This window comes from Triturus cristatus, chromosome 3_1 (assembly GCF_964204655.1).
Source record: "Triturus cristatus chromosome 3_1, aTriCri1.1, whole genome shotgun sequence".
In the NCBI taxonomy this organism is placed as follows: Eukaryota; Metazoa; Chordata; class Amphibia; order Caudata; family Salamandridae; genus Triturus; species Triturus cristatus.
Window position 1 is genome coordinate 146,317,486 of NC_140583.1, and position 22,558 is coordinate 146,340,043.

General features: G+C 47.1%; 1 protein-coding gene across 1 annotated transcript in view; it reads left to right on the top strand.

Moving 5' to 3' along the window:
• Window positions 1-1,073: 1,073 nt before the first annotated feature.
• The window catches only part of NELL1 (neural EGFL like 1), a 3,594,225-nt gene continuing 3,572,740 nt past the window's right edge, over window positions 1,074-22,558 (top strand). Inside the window, exon 1 of the mRNA XM_085643606.1 lies at window positions 1,074-1,717. Coding sequence (XP_085499732.1) covers window positions 1,654-1,717 — 64 coding nt within the window. The 5' untranslated portion in view covers window positions 1,074-1,653. The remainder of the gene's footprint in view (window positions 1,718-22,558) is intronic.

Here is a 22,558-nt window from a genome sequence, read left to right on the forward strand (position 1 = left end):
AACCCTCTATGCTACTTTATGGCGCGTCAAACCTCCACTAAACAAAACTCCAATCTCTCTCTCTAGCAGATACATTAATCACAAGAGTTCTCAATACATTTTTATTGGTGCCTTAAAGCTGGAGGCACAAGGAACTATGGAGCAGGTGCTTTTAAATTGTACTGTCATTGCTAAATACAGTCCCCCCTGAGGTCAGTGCCCCCCTCCAGGTCAGCACCCAGTGCGGCCGCACTGGTGGCACTGTCCTAAAGCCTGCCCTGCGTGTCCAGCAGTGTCTGGTGCTCTGGACACATTTTGCACGGAAGACCCGTCATTTGGCGTTAGTGAAATGGTCAGCTTTTCGACCAAGCGCCCTGTCTGTGGGCTGGCATAGCTGCCAAGTTGGCCATGCCATGTGTGACACCTCCTGCCATGCCTGACTTTTAAGCCAAAAACACTTTGCAAGCTCAGATTTGTGAGTCCATATTTACAATATTGAAAGCAAACCTACAAATCCCTGAATGCAACCAGGCGTTGGCAAATAAAAAAAGTACTGGAAAAATTGTCACAAATGACATCCACAGTACTTGGCATCGTGTAACCAGAACTTGTTTTTTATCGTACAAACGAGTTCTGGTAATTGCAGTCCATTCGTGAAACACAACTCCCAGAATGCACTTGTTTGTGTTAAATGCATTCCTGGTCTCCAAGTGACAAGGAATTATATTGTTACACTGGCTCAGACCTCCCATGTCCAGTTGTCCATGTCGCCCTAAATATCGTTTCTATCTCAGTACTCTATATTCTGACACACGATGGAATTGCGGTACTACAAGATAAACAGAATTGGCCAGGGTCACACAATGTGGCGCAGCCGGGATTAAAACGCTGATCTCTTGGTTTCACACCGGATAACTTCACCACTAGAGCACACTCGTCGCCCACGGTTGCCCTTCAGTAGCACACGCTCGTCCTGCAGCTTTAAAGGTTGCTGACAGATAATCCATGCACATATCTTCACACAATAGCTATCTGCATCGCTAACTTTTGTGACTGAACAGGCAGCCTGGCAGTGCGCGTGCGATGATCAACACTTCTGGTTCCCGAGGTGCCAGGGGTAATTAGCAGCGGGAAATGGATGGCAGTCCTGTCTGCTGTGAGTGAGGGGTAGCCAGGGGTGCTGGCGACGACCGACTGCGCACCGGAGAGGAGGGTCTGAGTTAGGCATCAACCTGTCCATAGCCCCGGGTGGTGGAACCCCCATTTCCATTCGTTCCATTTGCCCCTCAGGTACTGTATCTTGGCGTTTTTGGATGAATCCAACCCGACTCGTGGGGGACGTCACGAGAGCCACTCCCACAGCAGAACAGCCAGACTGAGAGAGACTGCAGGAGAAGGGGCGCGCTCGTTGGGGGTAGCGACAGCTCGACTGCTTCGCGGAGTCCTGACCCGCGACTGCCACTGTGGGGCGCTGCCGGGTTCATTGTGCTGGGAGCCCGCCCCTCTCGGAGGCGCATGGACCGCTCCCAGGCTGCTTGAGACGCCGGTGCCTCCTCTCGGAACCTGTCCACACTCCCAGTGCAAGTTTGGGGCTGTGCTGTGGGCGCGCAGACTGCAGGGGACCACATCGGGGTTCTGCGGAGACCGGCGCTGAGGGCTCTGCCGCGCGTGTGGATGTCTGGAGCAAGCATGGATGTGTTGGCCGTCATGTGGGTGTGCCTGGCCACCGCCACGGCAGGTAAGCATCCCTGGAGGGCTCACGGCAGCGCCTCCCTCCCCTGGTTGCTTTGCGCTTTGGGTGTTTGCTTTGGCTTTGGGCATGGGATTGGATGTCTCAGCATATTTTTTAACAGGTGCGCTGTGCTTTTCCATTGGTGTGTGGGCTGTTCCAATGTGTGCTCCCGACAGGACCATACGAAGGCAGAATAAACCCATTCTATTCAATGGATTTGCTGGCGCTGTATAATAAGCCACTGTGATGACGAACAGCAGGCAGACTCGGCAGGTGCACGGGCTGGTTCATAAAGTGCGGGTTTAGCTATTCTCTGAGTTTGTGGACCTGCTCACTGAGACTGAAAATAACAGGATGAACCTCGCTATTTCTAGCAAATGAATCGGGTTTTGTAACTATATACGACGGTAACTATTTTGCTGGCGAACAGGACCGCATCCTTAAAGGTGGTTGTGTTTGTGTGTACGCAGCAGGGCGCCCAGACGCGTGACCTGCTGTGTGTTTTAGACAGTTCTGTGATGGCTTATTGGCTGTGCGGTGACGGACAGTAGAGGTCACAGGTTTACAGGGGGAACCTTTTCAAGCGGTGCGATAGCTCCAGGTCACTGAGTCAAACCTTACCTTAGCGCCTTGAATGGGTAGCAGATTGATGCGGTTATGCTGAACAATTGTACCCACGTGGCCGCCTGCTAATGAATCCTAAAATGATGCATGCATTTTCTCTTTAGGAAAGCTTTTGATAAATCTTCAAGTTTGGGGCTCAAATATATAGCAGTTGTAGTTTGGTGAATACGGGACATTTGATTTACTCACCTTTTTTATTGGAAGCAGCGCAATTACATGTTTATTGACGACCTATTAAGCAGCGCCTTGTTTGCCATTCCTCATTCCTGGCCCTTTACCAAGCGAGCTGCTTTGTTAGCAATGCCTCAGGGAGATTTAACTCTTGAACGGAGCTGTCGAAATCACCAAGACACACATTTCACCCACCCGCTGGCGCTCTCAGCTACCTCGCTGTGTCCGTGGGTTTGTGGATGACCGACCAGCAGCCACGCCCGCGTGTTTCTTATCTTCTTAGCGGCCTTTTGTGTTTCTTCGTACTGCGTGGTACAAGCAGTCGGTGGGTGGCATGTTGCCTTGCAGGCCAGGCCGGCCCTAATTTCTCCGAGCGCTGTGTTGCAGTTGGCTTGCAACCAAGAACAGGTAAAACTGCGCTAAGATCACACGCTGCGCCCGGATCCCGGACAGCAGCGCGGAGATCGCATGCCGCACCGGTGTGCAGAGGCAGGTTGCCGGGGTGGGGGGAGTCTTACGTGTCTGTGAAAAAGCGTGTGGTATTTACCTTAATAAATACATATTAACATTAACCCAGTGCGAGCCGCCGCACCACGTGCAGACGATAACAGAGGCACCGCCCCTCCCCCACGGGCATATCAGAGCAGCTGCTGCAGTCTGTGCCACGCTCTGTGGACACCTCTCTGTTATTTCACGCGCTTCGTGCCCGCCGAGCTGCTTAAGTTGTGAGCGGTGACAGGCGCACCAGTGCCACGCGTGTGAGACCCGTGTCCATCTGTTCCTGCCCAGAGTCCAGGCTTTGCGCTTTCCTCAGCAGGGGGGAAGTTGGCACAGGGATCTCTGGTTGGCCCAGTTCTTGCAACGAATAAATTGGTGTGTAACGGCTTCCTCCTGGCTTTACAAACGACAGATATGGGGCTGCCATAATATGTGTAACGATGGGGTTCTGGGTGGGGGTGGTTTGGGGGGGGTCTCCTGGAATTGTCGGGGTGCTTGTAGAGAAAACGTTAATGTAAGTGGACATCTTGGTACTATTGGGAGAGAGTTGTCATCAAATACTTTGGTACTCAATGTATCGACCTCGAAAGGATGAGAAGCTGAGGCGCCTGCTCGAAATTGTACCTGTGGCTGAGTGGTTACACACAGATACTTGAAACTGATACTTTGGTCCACTCAGTCAAGCATGGTGAATTAATATTAAAAATGCAGATATTTGAAAGATCATATCAGGAGTAAAACACTCATTTTAATTAACTACAAAATCATTAGCCTCCGTTTTACAATTCGGCAGGATCACGGCAATGGTAGTTTTCGTGCCAGGAGTGAATACAGCGTCTTGTCTGCAGCACCGCGTGTATCATGTCCTGGTTTTTACTTTTTCAAATGAATATCTGTTCTATTAGTCTATTTGGTGTGAGTGTAACTACAAGCCCCACAATGCATTGTTTTGCTAGATGAAAGTACCGCGCTGGATACACGGAACGACCTGGCATTCTGTTTCTCTGCGGTTGTCTAGTAACAATGCTACCGTACCTGGTTGCGGCTCTCAGGGATCGCTGTCCGCGGTGCTGACCGGCAGCTCATCATGGGAACATTCACTCCAGGGGACGCCTGGGAGCCGCCGCACGTGCTTCCTGGCAGGTGTCTTTCCATAGCCCTTCTGGACGAGCACCGGTTGCATTTGTTGCAGCTTCCCTGGAATGCAAGAAGGAAGTTCCAGGAAACATGCTGAGCCCTTCCTGCTGCGGCGCTTTAAGGGAGACGGGGCTGTTCCCTGACGCAGGCGGATCTCCTTGCAGAAGGAATTCCCAGCAGTCCGTAACTAGCGCACAATGGTCCACTGATGCCCCCTCGGCCCCTGCAGAATGCAAAGAGGGCCCTGATTCTCCCATGTATCAGAAATATTCGGTGACCTTGGGCGGAAGGGGGCCCCTCTGAAGTGTTTGGGGGCCCTGCAGGTTTCGTTCCCCCTGCGCCTGTGTTGCCTCCCACCCACCCACCACGTGCCCATGTCCAGGTCTACATCTTTTTCAGAAATGTTACAAGCATATGTGAAACGTGCAACAGGTTCGGTCTCGTGCACTCAGCTGTCAAGTGATCCCTTGTCACGCGGCCCTTGCAGCCGTTCCTACCTTTTTAACGCACAGCAGTTTGCGCGTTGGCATGAAGGTTTTCCATGTGATGTGGGAACACAGCCGTGCGCTGCTTTCTAAGGTGAGCTGGTGGCCCATAAAACACAGATGCCCCTCTCCGTGCTTTTCATAGGGGTGCCAATGGTGTGCAGTATAACGCTTTCTTTAGTTTTGTTTGTGTTTCTGTGACTCCCTTCTTGCCATCTAAGGGTGGCCTCGGAGCGCTATAGCGTATGGACTCCATGACTAGCAGATAGTGCATAAGCCAGGCGCAGGGCAGTGCCGCCCGTTCCGTCGTCGGCAATGAAAGCAGTGCTAAAGTACCCCTAATCCAGGGCCACTGAATTTATGCTGCTGGGTGGACTAGATTAGGCGGCAAGGAAAGTTAAATTATGCTGCATAGTGCAGCACATTTTTTTAATAGTATTACTTCCTTATTTTTGACATTTTTACACAGATTAACACTGTCTGGGCAAAGGTTTCACTTCATTAGTGCCCCATACAGTAGCAACGGGAGAGGTTGTGGTCTTACGGCCAGAGCTGCCGACTTTGGAGCTGCGGACCCAGGTTCGAGCCTGGGCGTTGGCTCAGCTTTCTGTGATTCTGGGCAAATCACATAATCTCCCCGTGCCTACCAAAAAATGAATGTGTCCTTGTGTAACGTAACTGGTGCTCATGTAAAGCTCTCCAATACTTCGGGTCGAGTTCGCGCTATAGAAATCTGCAACAAAAACACAAGAGTAAGAGGAAGTGGACCCCTCGACTTTGGAAAGGGACTACATCGCAACACTTGTCATTGTGCTTATAGCAACTTTTGAACCGCTCGAGCTAGAAACAGAGACATTGAGTGACGTGGTTATAAGATTTCAGGCAAAAACAGTAGTTTTGGAGTTTTCATAGAAAACTGCTGAGTAAGCGAAAGTATCAGTGTATTAATATCAGAGTATACGTTGCAGAATCATGATGGGACATCACACGGAGCTGGCAGGACGAAGACCTCGCGCCCCAGAGACGCCCAGAAACCCCCGGGGGTGACAGTGCTGCCTCTACAAATGCTGATTGATTGACGGGACCGCAGCAGGGATTTTCTGCAAACAACGGATCATAAACAGAACCTCTTTTGGGAGCATGAGGTACACAAAAAGGCCTGGGGTCGTCCTACATTCGGGTGTACCGGGTGAGCGTGGGACAGACCAGCACACTGCACCCCAGTACAGTCAATCATCTAATTCCCGTGGCTTAGAGAAGGGGGGAGCAGCTGTTCTGAGGGTTCAGTCCTCTTGTCACTGAGGCAGCAGCCCCGGACTCACATTTGAAGGGGGAGGGACGCACCTGGAGACAGGTGCATAGGGCTACCATGAGGTATCTGCGGAGCCCCCTTGGCATCGCCCATGGGGTGCCCCGGGTGGATGCACTCACTGTGTGCCACTGCTATGAGGTGCACAGTAAGTGTGCCCCCTGACGGCCTCTCGCAAGCCCCACAGTTGAAAAGTATCCCCTCTTTTGTGTGAGGCACTTCCCTATGCAAATAAGGGTAATTTTCCTTGGCATAGCACCGGAGCTAAATGTATGCCAGCTCTACCCGTGTGACATAAGCTCCCTCACAAGCATCTGTGGGCCTTTCTGTAATAGCAAAGAACCCCTGGGGTCACAGAAAACAGGCGCACGCGCCCCTGGCACCTCCTGGCACTTTGTATAATACTGTCCCATCCCTTTCAGGAACCATCCGGAATATATGCGTTATGCACAGGTGTTCGAGGGGAAAATATGCCCAATTTCCAAGACCAGAGAAAAGTGCAAGGGAGGTTTGAAGGCCCAGAGAGAGAACAATGGTGGTGTTGTCACAGTTAAGGTGTGACGAACTGTTCTGATTGCATCTGTGAAGGTGATAAAGGCAATGCGCCTGGCAGGCAAGGCTGCCAGGCTGAGCTTGAGTTAAACCCGTTAGAGCTCTCTAGTTTCCAAGGCCCTCGAGTGAGTAGTGCGTGCAGTCCAGGCTCTGCTTTGCATTCTGGGACTCGTCCTGATTATGGAATTTAATACACAGTGTTACAGCTCGCGGGATGCTGAGATGGGCCTCTCACACATGGGAAACTCGGGAGCTCTTAACTGTGCATTGTGACGTGTTAAAAAAGAGGCGTGGCTTCGGAAGCTTATAGGAAACGCACCAGACGTGTGGCCTATTGCAACGAAGGGTGCAGCCTTATACATGTGAAATATAATCATGTGAGCGACACATTTTTAACACTAGCCCTACCGTACAAAGAATAACAAACACCAGTAGACAAAACTCTTCAACAGGTTACCAAGTACCATCAGCGCAGGCCTAAGCGGTCAAGTGAACCACTCAGAATGAAAGAGTATCTTGGGGCGCTGGAACCCCAGTGGTGAGTGAGTGTCCAGGGCGGCTCATCGTGCCCGGGTCACAGTGTGGACTCAGAGCGATGACGTGTTGCTGTTTCCACAGAGGGGAGTTTGGCTGCTAGACTGTACCACAGCCCCGTGCAATATTTGACAAAGCGCGCCTATTCTGCGCCATTTGACATTTTTAAATAAGTCTCTCAAGACAGTTGTTTAATAGGGAAAGGACGCCATTTGGAGGGAAAGACGTGCTGATTCCGAAAGTCTGCAGAAGGTTTAGCCGCCCGCGTGTGCCAGGCTGTGGTATTCTGTTTTTTAAAGGGATGCTTGTCATGTGTGACAGCTTCCTGCTGCATCCGAGATGCTAAAGGAACTGTGAAACGGGAGGAAGTGGCAAGCTGGCGGTCCCAGCTGCCCAGCGCTATAATATGATGATTTCCCGGGAAGCCCGAACACTGTGTGCCCTTTTGTGCATTAATGCTACTTTCCTCCCGAGTTAGTCCCCGCTGTGTGGGGGAGGGCTCCCTTCATCCTGACAGCAGAGGGATGTGTGTGCGCTGCGAGGGCACTTCTTGTCACTGCAGAACTGCTCGCGCGCACGCGTTCAAAGGCGCGTGATTTTCATCGAAGCTAATGAGACCCCCCACCGAAAGGGGGAGTCCATCCCAGGAACCATAACATGTTGTAGCGATCAAAAGACCAGCTGGTGCATCACCACTACTTTCAAGATGTGTGAGACACATCGCATTACGTGCCGCAGGGATCGAAGTGATTTATTTTTATTTTTTAATTATTAATAGTGTTATCCAAGCTTTTGAAGGAAGAAGGCGCGTTGTAGGTACTGCTACCTGACAGGAAAGGGGCAGTGCTTCGCCCATGCCTGCTATTGTAGCGTTCTAATGCATTGTGGGAGTTGCAGTCCTAGTTCCCGTCTGTTGATTCAATCAAGTTGACGTTACAGAAAACAATAGTTTGTAGCCTTGCATCTTCAATGCTGTAGAGAGGATGTAGATGAGGCGTAACAGTTGAGCTGCCGACGTTGAAACTGGGGAACCAGTTAGAGTCCCGGCGTTGGCTCAATACCCTGGGATTATGGGCAAATCACTTCATCTCCCTGTGCCTACACAAAACCGGACTGGTGCTCATGTATAGCGCTCCAATTACTTCGGGTCAAGTTCGCCCCATTTATAAAAACTGCAAAAAAACCCAACAAATTATGAAGATCTTATTTTGGAGGGAAATGTCAAAAAACATTTGAGTATTCACAAAATTACAATTACATATGGTCAAGGGGATTATTCGAGAAGGTAAATTAGAGGAGACTGGTGAGAAAGGTGAACTGGTGGCTAGATCCAGAGTGAAGGTACCTAGACTATTAAGGGCCCAGTCTAGGTGCAATGTTAGAGCGCCGCCCAGGATGGCCCTTTGGCCAGTAGCCCTTCAATCTCTGGTATAGTGGTGGCCACAATTAGAGGCAGGTTAACCACCTCTATCCAAATCATTACTGACACTATTTCTGTCGGTGAACGTTTGCGTGAATAACCTAATGCATTCTGGGAGTTGTAGTCTTGTTTTGCCTCCATTGAATAAATTAGACTGATATACCGTATATCAATGAATTATAAATAAAAATGTCAGGACTGGAGATGGTTTCTATAATCCTAATGAGTGAGTTGGTCACTCTAAGCTTAGAGTTTGCCGTGGCCCAAAGGATGGAACATGGTATTGGCACAGTTGCATTTTTAGTTCTTTGCTCAACTCATAAGAGCTGTTGGGCAGGGTGTGTAAAGTGCAGTGTTGACCTGTTCCTTAGCTTCTTGGCACTGTTGGCAGACCGGGTGCGTGGATCAGCCTTTGAAGGTGGTGCATTTTCCCTTGACAGGGGCCATTTGGGTATTGGGTTTTTACTCAAGTCAAGTCAAGTCAAAATTCTTTATTCGACATGCAAAAACATTATCATAAAAGTACAATAAAATCACATTATCACATCATGAAATAAAATAAAAGTTTAAAAGAGTGATAGTAGACATATCAAATTCAATAAATGAGCATAAAAGCAATGTGTTCTTTTATGGGTGCATAGAAGCCCTAGTCATTAAAATCTTTTTTAAATAAAAAGAAATCACTGCGATAGCTAGAGGGCTGTCTAAAGCTTTCATTTTAAGATAGGCTGCCCTGCAGGAACGAAGTCCCCAGGATTTGAGCAGCGGTTTCAGATAGGCAACCCTTGGCAGTTGGTAAAATTTACAAAAAAGGATGCATTGAATGTTGGACTGAGATGACAGGCCATCACATGGGCATTTCTCCAAGTTTCTCGACCAACAGTTCTGATTAGGGAATGTCAACAGTCTGAAAAAAGTGTCAGTGCGGAGCCGGGTCACGAGCATGCGGGAGAAAGGAGAAGGAATTACAGATAGTGTTGCATCCCTTCCACAGTAGTGCAGAGTTGATGTTCCTGTACAGTATACTTGGTGTTTTCAGTGATCCAGCGTCGATTTGCCAGGTGGCTAATGGCCAAGCGTTTTAGAGTCACTCTAGGGATGTTATTTAGGGTGGCTGGATCAGTGAAAAATTCTGGGTGTCCCATGTCGTGTAGCATCTTTCTGACATAGTTCAGCCATTTTAAACTATGCACATTGCTCAGGCTGAGACAGTCCATAATAATTTCCCTGTTGAGGTGTGTTTCAGGGGTAGTCCACACTTTATGCCATAATATACCGGGTGCAGATTTTATCATGTCCATAATATATGTAAAACCAAGTTCTTTATGCAAAACAAAAACAGAAGTGCCGGGTGGTGTTGCCAAAAGGTATCTTAGAAAACGGTTCTCAGAGCGTTGTATGGGGTCTGCCTGGTCAATACCCCAAATCCCTGATCCATATGTGCATGTGGAAACGCACTTGGCACGGTAGATCTGTGATAAGGGGATGATCGGCCGTCCCCCTAGTTTTTTCGAGAAATTTATAAGTGCCCCTATGGCTTTAGAAAAGGCAACTCCTCTAGCTTGGGCAGCAGCCCGCCAGGAGCCCTTCTTCTCGAAGGTAATGCCCAAATAGGGGAACCTATCAACACTTTCAAGCTTGCTACCGTTAATGAAAATGGAGCATTTTCTTTTCCCTATTCCCAGGCCGCAAGACATGGTAAAAGTCTTTGATGCATTAATTTTTAGGCCTCGGTGTGACATGAATTCTGTGAAATCATTTACTGCACGTTGGAGGCCCATGCGGGTCTGTGACATAATTGCGGCGTCATCCGCGTAAAGTAATATGGGTATGGGTTTCCCATTTATAGTGGGGTAATCGTGATAATTTCTGTTAAGATACTGGCCTACTGAATTTATATAGAGAGTGAACAGTAAGGGAGCTAAAATACAGCCCTGCCTTACACCTCTTTTAATGTAAAACCTATCCGAGCACTCTCCTTGTCTGCCATATCTGACACGAGCTGATGCACCCCTATATAGCTCTTTAATAAAGGCGAGAATGGGGAGCTCAATGCCAATCTCGGCCAGGGATTCCCAAAGCATCTCAAGGTTAACGCAGTCAAATGCAGAACTGAGGTCTACAAAGGTCACGAACAGGTTCCCCTTTCTTGCCTGAGTATATTTTGCAATAATAAGGGTCAAATTCAGACCTTGCTCAATAGTACCTCTGCCCTGTCTAAAACCATATTGTAAATTTGAAATAATGTCATGTTCACCCAACCAGTCATGCATCCGATTTAAAATAATGCGCCCTGCGACTTTCATGAGAGAGTCGAGCAAAGAGATAGGGCGGTAGTTAGAGGGATTGTTCCTATCACCCTTTTTAAAAATCGGGACAACGACCGCTTCGGGCCATGTGTCTATAAAACCTGTTTGATTCAGGGAATTTAGGACGTTTGTTAACAGGGGGGCCCATAAGTCCAGCTGTGCTTTAAAAACGTCAATAGGAACACAGTCAGGGCCGGGGGCCTTCCCAGAGGGGCTTTCAGTCAATGCCATAAGGACCTCAGTACAATCAAAAATAAGGTCTAAGGGAAAAAGAGAGGGAGCATTCAGCTCTTTGTCTTGGTTATGGTGGGGATCCAGACAAGCTGTAGGGACCATAGCGTCACTTATATCATATAGTGTGCCAAAGTGGTCAACCCAGATATCAGCGGGTATAGCCATCTCGAGTTTAACATCTCGAATACCCTTCAGAAAAGGTGCATTAACAGCTTTCCAGAAGGCGGTGTTATCCCTATTGTTTGCAGCTTCCTGTAACGCTTGCCATGCCTCTGTTTTTAACTGTTTAGTTCTTGACACCCGTGCTGCACGATAGTTTTGTCTAGCGTCTCTAATTTCCGATAGGTTACGGGGTTTATTTTGCAGGGTTATTTTTAAACGTTTCAAGGCCTTGGTGCATGATCGATCAAACCAGCCAATACTGCTCTGTGAAAATTTCTTAGGTGCCCTAGAGAGTAAATTCTTAATCTCCCTTGATATAATGGAGAAAGCATTTCTAATTGCCTGTGGGCTTTCTGAGGTGGACAGACATGTCTGGATATGCTCATGTGTATTATTAATCAGAGTGTTAAGGAACACAGGAGGGACCACTTTGTCCCATTTAAGGTAAAGTCCCATCGTGCAACCCAAAGTGATGGGCGGGGTGTGGGACGGGTTTACCCTTAAATCATCCTTTGATGTGGTGACTGTTCTAATAGATGCCGTTAATGGGTAGTGGTCACTGATGGCACAGTCCAGTGTCTCCCAGTTGGTAATAAGCTCTGTGTACCTTGAGGATATCAAGATATAGTCGATTGTGGAGTGGCAACCTCTCCCATTATAAGTTGGTTTAAAATCTTTCGGAGGACTACATAATTCATTCGCATATGACACGTTAAAATGCGATATTAATCCATTCAGAAGGTCGCCTAATGTCGAATGCCGAAAGTGAGAAGTGGTATCGCATCTAATAGAGTCTAGACCACAGGTGCCACCCGTACTCAGTGGACACAGGGAGCAGTTGAAGTCCCCTGCCCATATAAGCAACATATCTGTTTGAAGATGGGACTCCACTTTAATTAAATCTGCCTTTAAACCGTTTAGAACCGTTTCATAACGGGAACTAGGTATGTTATTATAAAAGTTGACCAAGGTAATGTTATTAAGACGATTACCTTTTAAAGAGATAATCTGGTAATTTTCAGTCCCAAAAAAGTTAGTGGATGATATACCTGACTCTACAGATATGTAAGTCACTAATCCGCCTCTACTCCTACCATGCGGGCTCAGCAACGCTGGGGTGTGTAAGGTCTTATAACCTAAAAGATGGAGTTCATCAATGGACCATGTTTCCTGTAAACAAATGATACAAGAAGTGGAGACAGATTGGATCCATGAAGGGTTCGACAATTTATCGAGGAGACCTGCCACATTCCATGACAAGAGCCTTACGGCCATAAGTTTATTGTTAATATCGATGTTGCTACCCGTGGCGCCTTTGAAATGCTCAGGAGTGTCATTTAACTGGCAGGGAGCAAATAGATCTAACGGACATACCGTAGCTTCAGACTGGAATTGATTCAGTGATGTATTTAAGCCATCACATTGGGGACTATGCTCAGAGTTCAAGCTATAGGCATTGATGGGTGTCGCTATATTGGTTTCAAGGTTGCCTGGGCTCACGGTATTAATCTTAAGGTAGTAACCATCTGCCTCTAAAGAGGGTTGAAGAGTACTTTGAATGTTATTGTTACTCGGCTCGTTGTTTAGCTGAAAAAGTCAATCTAGGTCGTCCAGGCTCGAGAGGATGGCAAATCTATTTGAGGTGGGAAGAGATGGGTAAAAAGGTTGGGCGATGGGTCTGGATAAGATGTGTGAATTTTGCGGATTTAACAGAAGAGAACGTGGGTAAAAATAAGTTAGGGCATATGTCGAAATACCTGGGCCACTAGTAGGGGTATACCAGTCAACTATGTGGCGCAAAACCCTACGGTCTCTAAAGTTTATAATAATTACATCTCCCTTGATATCCTTTGGCCTAGAACCAACCCATTCCAACCTTCTTACATGTAATATTTCCCCATTGATGTCACTGGGGAGGGTCCTATTTTTAGTGAGCCAGTGTACAACCTTATTTTTAAGTTCCTGATAGGTCTCTTGTTTGTCCCTGGCAAGTACCGGAACACCGGCAAGAATCACCACATATGGAGCTGCTTCTGGCGGCAGGTCAATATGATCGGTCATTCGCTCCGGGCCAAGCAAAAGCAGCTGTGAATTGGGATTGCCTTTATTGAGATCTATCGGGTTATGCTTTAGGGTGGCTGTAGGTGACTTACTGACTAGGGCACTGTTTTCCTGTGTAGGCGTTGCTAAAGGTAAGGTTGCCAATCTAGGTGGTGGTACGACCTGGGTTAGTTTTTGATCTGGTAAGGTATGACCAACGTGTGATGAGTCAATGGGATTTTTTTGGGAACTGAAATTTTAATCCCTGATGGATGTGGTAAGCAAACTAACAGTTGTTTCCAGGGATGTTAGCTGGACGGTAAGATTTTTCATTCTTTCCACTAAAGGGGAGAGTAAAGATTTCACCAGATGCTCAATATCTATTAACAGTTTAGGAGAATAAGGTGGATTTATCTGAATATCATCCTGCACGGATTCTACAGATGTTGTGGTCTGGACAACTGAAAGGGTTGATTTAGGAGGAGGGACTTTGATATTTTTCTTACGTTTAGTGATTTTAGTACTCGTGGGTTTATTCCTAAAGGTATTTTTCTTTACTTTCTTGAGGGTTTTAGTGGGAATCAGTTCCCTTGTTGAATTATCAGTAAGATAGGAGATATCAGAGGTATACCCATTGTTTTTATTTGGCACGATTGATGTGTCCGTAGCGGCAGGGGTCTGGGGGATAAAATCCAAATCGGATACACAGGGTTCAGCAGGGTTAGAGATAGAGGTGGTAGGAGGAGAAAGTACATCCACAATATGTCCCAACGAAGAGCGTTTTTGAAACAAAGGTTCTAGGGACAGACGTCGTTTAGCGATAGCTATCTCGTGCTCCAAAACGGTGGCAGCCCTGGTAATGAAATGGTCTAAAGTGCCCCTGACAGATCCTCCCACCACGGATTTCCTGCCTTTACTTGCACGGGTAGTCATGGTATTTCTATGTATATACAAAGAAAAACAATAACAGTGTACTGTGAGATAATAGAATTTAGATGGCCTGGAGGCGAGTGCTGCAGCCAACCACAAACCGTGATCAAACAGAAATAACAAACAATGACTAAACAGAAAAAATAACAATTCCCATATAAGCCCGTATAATCGGGGTGAAATAACGATGTCAGTTGCAGACTCTCGAATCAGATAGCTCTCGGTCGAAGTCCTGACGAATAATAGAGTGGAGTCGTGGCTGCTGTCACACAGACATATGTCAGCTACAGAACGTGTCTGATAACAAGAAACGGTACCTCAAACACCAAAGGCAAGAGATGTGGCCCTGCTCTGCTTCTTCCTGCCTCAGCCCGCGCACGGTCCCGCGACGCGGGGAGTGTCCTTCCTTTAATTGCGCCTCCAGGTGTCAATGGGCGTGAGCTTCCGACCCAGGTGCCCCAGGTGGTGCTGGGAGACGTAGTCCCGCTTTGATACGCGGCCGCGAAGATGATACACGCGGCGGCGTGTAGGAGACAGGCGAGTCAAGGGCGTGAGCCAGGGGCCCTCAAACAGCAGCCGGGTCGAACAGTCTCCAGCAGCAGGGTTGTGGACACAGGAACGTACTAAAGTCCTTCAACACTTCTAGAAGCTGAAGCTGAAGTATTCAAACGCTTGCGGTAATCTCTACAATCAGTGCTCTGCCTTTGGTCTACGCACCACACGGGCTTCACGCCGCCGCTGCCACGGCCGACACTGCTGCTCCTCCTCGAGCTGCACAGGTGTGCACCACAGGTAGTTACGCCAATCACTCCCGAGGCGTTTAACTACCACGCTTTCCACGTCTTCCCATATCGCTAATCCATTTGAATTTGGTTCGCGCTCTTCGCGAACTATACGCCGACACCGCGGCCGGCACTGCTGCTGCTCCTCGAGCTCCACAGGTGTGCACCACAAGAAATTGTGCGAAATACTCCCGAGGCGTTTAGCAGCACCTCCGTTTTTCGCGTTTTCCCGTATCGCAGATTCGTTAGATTAGTCCCATTAGTCTCTCGACTTGTGCTTCTCTCCGGTTTTCATCTCCGCCGTCTTTTTCCGTCCTGCTGGCCACCGATTCCCAGGGATGGGGGAATACACTCCGGAGCCGCTCAATCAAGCCCTGAATGAGACACGCTATTGTAGCGTTCTAATGCATTGTGGGAGTTGCAGTCCTAGTTCCCGTCTGTTGATTCAATCAAGTTGACGTTACAGAAAACAATAGTTTGTAGCCTTGCATCTTCAATGCTGTAGAGAGGATGTAGATGAGGCATAACAGTTGAGCTGCCGACGTTGAAACTGGGGAACCAGTTAGAGTCCCGGCGTTGGCTCAATACCCTGGGATTATGGGCAAATCACTTCATCTCCCTGTGCCTACACAAAACCGGACTGGTGCTCATGTATAGCGCTCCAATTACTTCGGGTCAAGTTCGCCCCATTTATAAAAACTGCAAAAAAAACCAACAAATTATGAAGATCTTTTTTTGGAGGCAAAATGTCAAAATACATTTGAGTATTCACAAAATTACAATTACATATAGTCAAGGGGATTATTCGAGAAGGTAAATTAGAGGAGACTGGTGAGAAAGGTGAACTGGTGGCTAGATCCAGAGTGAAGGTACCTAGACTATTAAGGGCCCAGTCTAGGTGCAATGTTAGAGCGCCGCCCAGGATGGCCCTTTGGCCAGTAGCCCTTCAATCTCTGGTATAGTGGTGGCCACAATTAGAGGCAGGTTAACCACCTCTATCCAAATCATTACTGACACTATTTCTGTCGATTAACTTTTGTGTGAATAACCTAATGCATTCTGGGAGTTGTAGTCTTGTTTTGCCTCCATTGAATAAATTAGACTGATATACCGTATATCAATGAATTGTAAATAAAAATGTCAGGACTGGAGATGGTTTCTATAATCCTAATGAGTGAGTTGGTCACTCTAAGCTTAGAGTTTGCCGTGGCCCAAAGGATGGAACATGGTATTGGCACAGTTGCATTTTTAGTTCTTTGCTCAACTCATAAGAGCTGTTGGGCAGGGTGTGTAAAGTGCAGTGTTGACCTGTTCCTTAGCTTCTTGGCACTGTTGGCAGACCGGGTGCGTGGATCAGCCTTTGAAGGTGGTGCATTTTCCCTTGACAGGGGCCATTTGGGTATTGGGTTTCTTTTGACTCACCTGCATGAATGTCATGTGTATGTAGTGTAAGGCCCATATGCATGAGTATTGTTTTGGGGGACATAGTCCCTAGTATTAGCCGCAGAGTAAAAGAGAGACTTTTGGGCGGGATTATACGTTTTGTCTTCTAAATCAATGTTTTCTTAACTTGCACCACACGCACTGACATTGCAAATGTGGTGAAAAAGCGTGACGCTCTCCATGGTTCTGAAAGTACATTTTTCCCATAGGAAACCTTTGGAAAAATTGTAGCCACATGGTGCTTTCTGCAGCAGATTCTTACAAACGATATGTTTTAAATATGGTACTTTAGAGGAGCTAATGTAATATTACAGTACTTCAAAGTCTGCCAAAGCACCAAAATCACTATTTAACTACAGTAGTGAACATGCATGAATGGCCGGACTGGGAACCGAAACTGCCCCTGGCAAATAGCTCGGCCGGCCAAGGGGAGGGTGTGGAGGGAGTGGGTTGCTGACCTGCTAACAGAAGGGAAGCTTTGTGCTGCTCTTTTGTTGCTGGGGACCCCCGGTAACAAAAACGTCCGGAGAGGTCTAAAACCAGCCCCCACCCTGGCAGCCCACTGGGGAAACGCCCGGTGCCCGCTTCAGCTGGTCTGGCCTTGCAAGCATGTGCCAGAACGTGTGCTTGGCAAGAATATGTTTGTGCCACCTCGTGAGATCTTTTCCTCTCACCCACCTATCAATCCATCCATTCCCCCTTCTCTCCTTCATCCTGGGAATGGGAAATTGCATTGGCATGTGATGAAATCCAATGATTGTTTTATGGTATGGCCTCACTGACCCAGACTGCGTTATTGCGCACTTTCAACCAGGTGAACATGGCGTCAACACTGCCTCTATGCCCTAATGCCATCAATACGCTGGCCCTAGGGCAGTCACAAACTCACATGCATGAAGCAGCTGCTCCGTCTTTCCCTCTGCAGGTGGCACTGGCCCACACTTTAAAGGAGAGACCGAGATACCCCAGTAGGCAGGGGCAACGAATGACTGTACCTGCCTGCAGAGGGATGTCTAGGGGGTCCATGGGACCCTCCTCCAGAGGCCTGCCTTCAGTGAGGGCACAGTCAACACAGCTCCTGAAAGCCTCTTTCCCCCTGCACCCATATCCAGAATACGATGCAAGCAGTGAGGCAAGGTGTTTCCCTCATTTGCATGGGACCATGCTCCCAGGCAAACTTGAGAATATCCTCTTAAGATAGCGATGGTGCTATCAGTGACTTAGAAGGGTTGCACAACCATCTGAGGCCGAAGTGCACAGAAAACAAGATCGCATGCTCTCTACGCTCCCAGGGGCATTGTCTATAATGAAGTTACATATATTCCCATGTCTTGGGTACATCTATTTGTTACTCTGGAAAAAAGGTTTACCTCCAGTCCATGTTCCCGCATTGGGGTCCTTATTTAAGGACTGTAGTGACTTATGAAAGAAAGGAACAAACATGTCGTGTGTGTTATTTCTATACTGCGACTATAGCCAAAAGGTAGCATAGCACTGTAAATGGTCTAAGACAAGCAGAACATCAGTGATTAATAGTGTTGTGTAGTTCTTACTAATCCGTAGGATCTACGCATTTTTTGGACAACATAAACGTTGGGAAAGGTGCCTAGACTTATCTGGGGCACCCCATAGAATATGTTGGCCTAGAGACCAGCTAACCCTTCCAGGGAACGAATAATTTCTGGAAACTATTGAACATGACAACCCTGACCCCTCACGGATCATGGAAACAGAACAGAATATTTTGCTCAGTCACTCGTGCTTACTTGTGTGCATAGAAATATGCAGAGATTACACACTGGGACTTTTTCAATATATTTATTGAACCAACGTTATTCTTGTATAGAATACATGTGGTGCGATAATCAGAGGACAGAAGCAGATGAAAGTGATTACAAGCACCAAAAGAGTAAATAGTAGGCACAGCTCTACCATGATGCTAAAACAGTGTATATATGCGGGCATATAAATAAGACAGTAATCAGGCGTACCCCTACTATGCAAACCCTACACTAATTGTACCAAGAGTGTGTGTAGTTGTAGAGCCAAGAATCTCTCCAATGGACAATCCAACTGGCGGGAGAGTATGAAGGACCCCGTCTTGGTCTCAATCTGGACACCCCTCACAAGATGTCAGACCGCTGCGTGGTGAAGTCTCAGCATGCAAGGACCCTCGGTGTCAGCCGTAGTGCCTCCTCTGCTAATCTATCCCGATGCTCAATATTTATAATAGAAATCAGCTTTGCGATGTACCTTGTAGATTAACGATGTTTTGGATCTGTAGATAGCTCTGTCGGCCTGTGGATGAAGATAGAAAAAAAGTTGTACATAGTGCGTAAAGAGGCTTTGTACAGGATGTTTGAAGCATTATGATAATGTTGTGAAAAGCTAGATTTGTAGAGAAAGTAGTTCGGAGAAACTACTCAGACATTGTCGTGTATGAAAATATGTACAAAGTTCATGGCAGGAATGTTATTGTGAAAAAGAGGACAATGTAAACAATAAGGAGCTCCGCTACAGGGGCCTAACCTGGGAACATAACAATAGGGAGGAAGCTGGTTTGTGGGCGGTTAATGCAGTGTTCTGTAGTGTTCGTTAGAGAAGTGAGTCTTCAGCTCTTTTCTAAATTAGTGCATTGTTGGGGCAGTCCGAACATATACAGCGTGTTGATCCAGATTCTGGGTACATAGATGCACAAGGCCTGCAATCTAGTTTTTATTATGCATTTATTTATTTATTTTTGCACTAGTTAGTCTGCACTCTGGTGGCCTGGCTCCAGATGTGCTGAGAACTACCAGAGATGGTGAGGTTTTCTGCAAGATAAGCGGGGTACTGGCCAGGGTGACTTTGCAAACGATGCAGCTGGTTTTGAAGGTGGCATGGGCTGGCAAAGAGAGCCAGTAGAGTTCTATTGAGATTTGGGTGATATTGATATTATTTCTTCAAGCCCTGAATGAGACACCCTGAGGCACGTAGGATGTCCCTAATGTGTGCCAGCGTAGAGTCTGAGAGGCCATGGAGTAGGGCATTACCACCATCCATACTTTGTTTTCTCTCAAAACTGGTCATTTTAAATGTTGCATCTCTGCAAATAACTTCCTACCCGCCAAACAAGAGCAATCCGATGCCTGCAAAGTTCAAACGAAATACCCCCTTTTTGTTTCTAGATGCATGTATTAGCATTTAAAATGGGAGACCGAGAAGGTAGACCATGGGTGCAGGACTTAAAAAGAGACGATGCTCATGCATGGGGCAGTCTCTCAAATGTTTACTTTCTAATGCTGTGAAATGCTACGAGTAGCATTAACACTCTATTTTCTGTTTTGACAAGCCAAGCTTCAAATATACATTCACAGCACAAAGTGTGATCAAACCCCATAATTTCCTCGTTTCCCACAGCCTGTTCCATAGGTAGTGCTGGAAATGTTAAGTTTTTTCAAATGTGAATTCCGCTGCCTGTAATCCTGTAGGATGGCGCCCAGGGCTGCCTCGCTTTGTTGCCTCCTCAGCGTAGAATGTTGGCTCTGTTATGTTTTCATCTCGCCTCTTGGTCGGATACCAGTTGTGACAACCAGCATTAAGACAGGTAGACAGGGGAGTGGTAGGTCATGGGGGGAGAATGGAAAGGCCTTAGAAGGGGTTCTGTAGAGCTTGAGGTGGGACAGAGCTATGCTCGCCAACAAACTAAAAGTGGAAAATGGGAGCTTTGAAAAAAATCTAAGGAATGTACTTTCCCTATAGACGTATATTGAAGCAGCTGCAATTTTAGGTTGGAAGCAGGTCAAATACAGCCATCTTTGGCTTAAAAACCGGGTCACCTGCCTGAATCAAGTCTGCTGGCCTAGGTGCAGAGCAGTAGCACTTTCCGATCCACAGCCCCAGCTCCAGAGGGTCTGTCAGTGAATTACAGTGTACAGGTGATCTGTCAGTAAATTACAGAGGCACAGGTGATCTGTCAGTAAATTACAGAGGCACAGGTGATCTGTCAGTAAATTACAGAGGCACAGGTGAGCCAGACATCTGTGCTAGGAACTTGTTAATTGCATCACTGCTGCAGTGCAGATCAAAGGTCAATGAATGCCAAACTTCCCAGGAAAATAAGTGCAACTCCTCCCCTCTCTATTTAGCAATGGCTTGTATTCCCACTTGCATGTAGCGCTCTCCAGACAGTTGGCTAACCATCCTGGTTTAGTGAGAGGAGTTGGCCTAATGGCTAGGGCGGTCGACATCGAATCTGGGGAACCAGGTTCAAGTCTCGGCAAGGACGCGCAACATCCTGTGATTCTGGGCAAATCACTTAGGGGCATATTATCAAGAGCACTATCGCCACTTTTCCGGCACATATCGCCGGAAAAGTGGTGATTTTCCTATGGCACAATCAACAAGGACTCGCTAACATGCGTTCGCGCTTGTTTCCTTGCGATAGTGGCCGTTTTTTTGACGCTTTGCATGTCAGCGATGTTTATCGCTAATGATATGCAAAGTAGGCGTTCCTCACAACAACAACATGGAAACAGTCGCAAACTCAACTTCCCTCCATTACCAATGCGGCCCCGGACCCGTGAAGCGATAATAAAAGTCGCGCTAACCGCGATTATCACTGGTTTCTAACGCCTGATTAAAACCTGACTTATCCATCTTGTCAATGGGAGGTGGACTGTCAGGCTGAGTCCGCACTTGCCTATTAGCAAGCTTTACAATAGCGCAGTGAAAATAGCACTGGTTTTCTTGCGCTATTGCTGGTTTATGCCGCTATCACCAGATTTTGCATCGCCTCTGAGATAAGCGTTGATAATAACACGCTAACTCGGCGATGAAATCCAGCGATAGCCGGAGATAGAAAAAAACGCGCTAGGCGCGCTCTGCGATGTTTATCGCAGTTTATTCATAATATGCCCCCATAGCTCCCCGTGCCTAACACACATGAATGTGTCCTCATGTAATGCAACTGGTGCTCGTGCAAAGCGCTCTGATACCCGATACCTGCGGGTGAAGTTAGCGCTATATAAAACTCCATAAACATAAAAGAATATTCAGACATTAAAGCCTGTTTATGTTTAATGGAGTTACCTGGGAGAGACATTGGTGCTCAGTAGAATTCTCTGTTTGGATTTGCCAATATACTTACCCTGGTTGAGCTCTGCTAATTTTAGAAACGGTTATATGCAGTGGTTGAAATGCTTAAACGAAAAATAATGTGAGTTGTGATACCGATTACTGGTCCTTTTCTCCATCACACTCAAGCATGCATCAAGGGGCAATGCACCAGCCGCCTTCAGCCACTGGCTGACTTCACAATGGGTTGCGGCATGCTGCCCTACACAATGGGCAAACCCACACAAAGGTCCTGATTCATAAAGGTAAACTTAAACTTTTGTGTACGTTTAATCTTTATTTGGTATTTGCGAATTGCAATTTAATTGTAAGCTTTCCACTGCAGAGACTCCACAGTTGGGGTGGAAAACTCTGCACCTAAAAAGATAGTCCTGTCTCTGTCTTCATGTGCGGAGTTCTCCACCCCCGACTGCGGAGTCTCCAAAGTCACACACTATAGCCTTATAGCCCGCCGTAGCGGGCTATACCGGCTATTAAAGGTTCGCTGCAGCGTTAAAGGCCCGAGCCGAAGGCGAGGGACTTTAACTAACGCAGCGGGACTTTAATAGCGGTATAGCCCGCTACGAAGGGCTATAAGGCTATTAGAACATTCTGCCACTAGAGGGCAGAATGTTCTTACAAAACGAAGCCTATAGGGAGCGCGAGGGGATTGAAATCCCCTCAGGCTCCCTGAAGTCTTTGTTCACAGCCAGAGCTATGAACAAAGACACATTGGAATGTTGGAGCTCCGGGCTTATACCAGCCATTATAAGCCAGGAGCGCTCCATTGTTTTCAATGGAGCTCCCAACATTCCAATGTTCTAATTGCTATTAACTCCTAGAATGTGAATAGCAAAAAAAGAATAAACTTACACAAAAGTGTTAATTTACCTTTGTGCATTAGGCTCAAAGTAGTTCCCTTCATTTCCAGGGAGTACTATGGTGATGTGTGTTTTCTTGAGACCAAAGAGCATTTATGTCGTTAGTCAATGTTTGTTTATTTTCTTTAGATTGACGAACACCCAGCAGCTCCCAGAACAATAAAGCTTTACTAATACTATTTGGCTGTCTTGTTCTATGAAAGAAAATCCAAAAAGGATGTTAAAAGAAAATAAAAATAAAG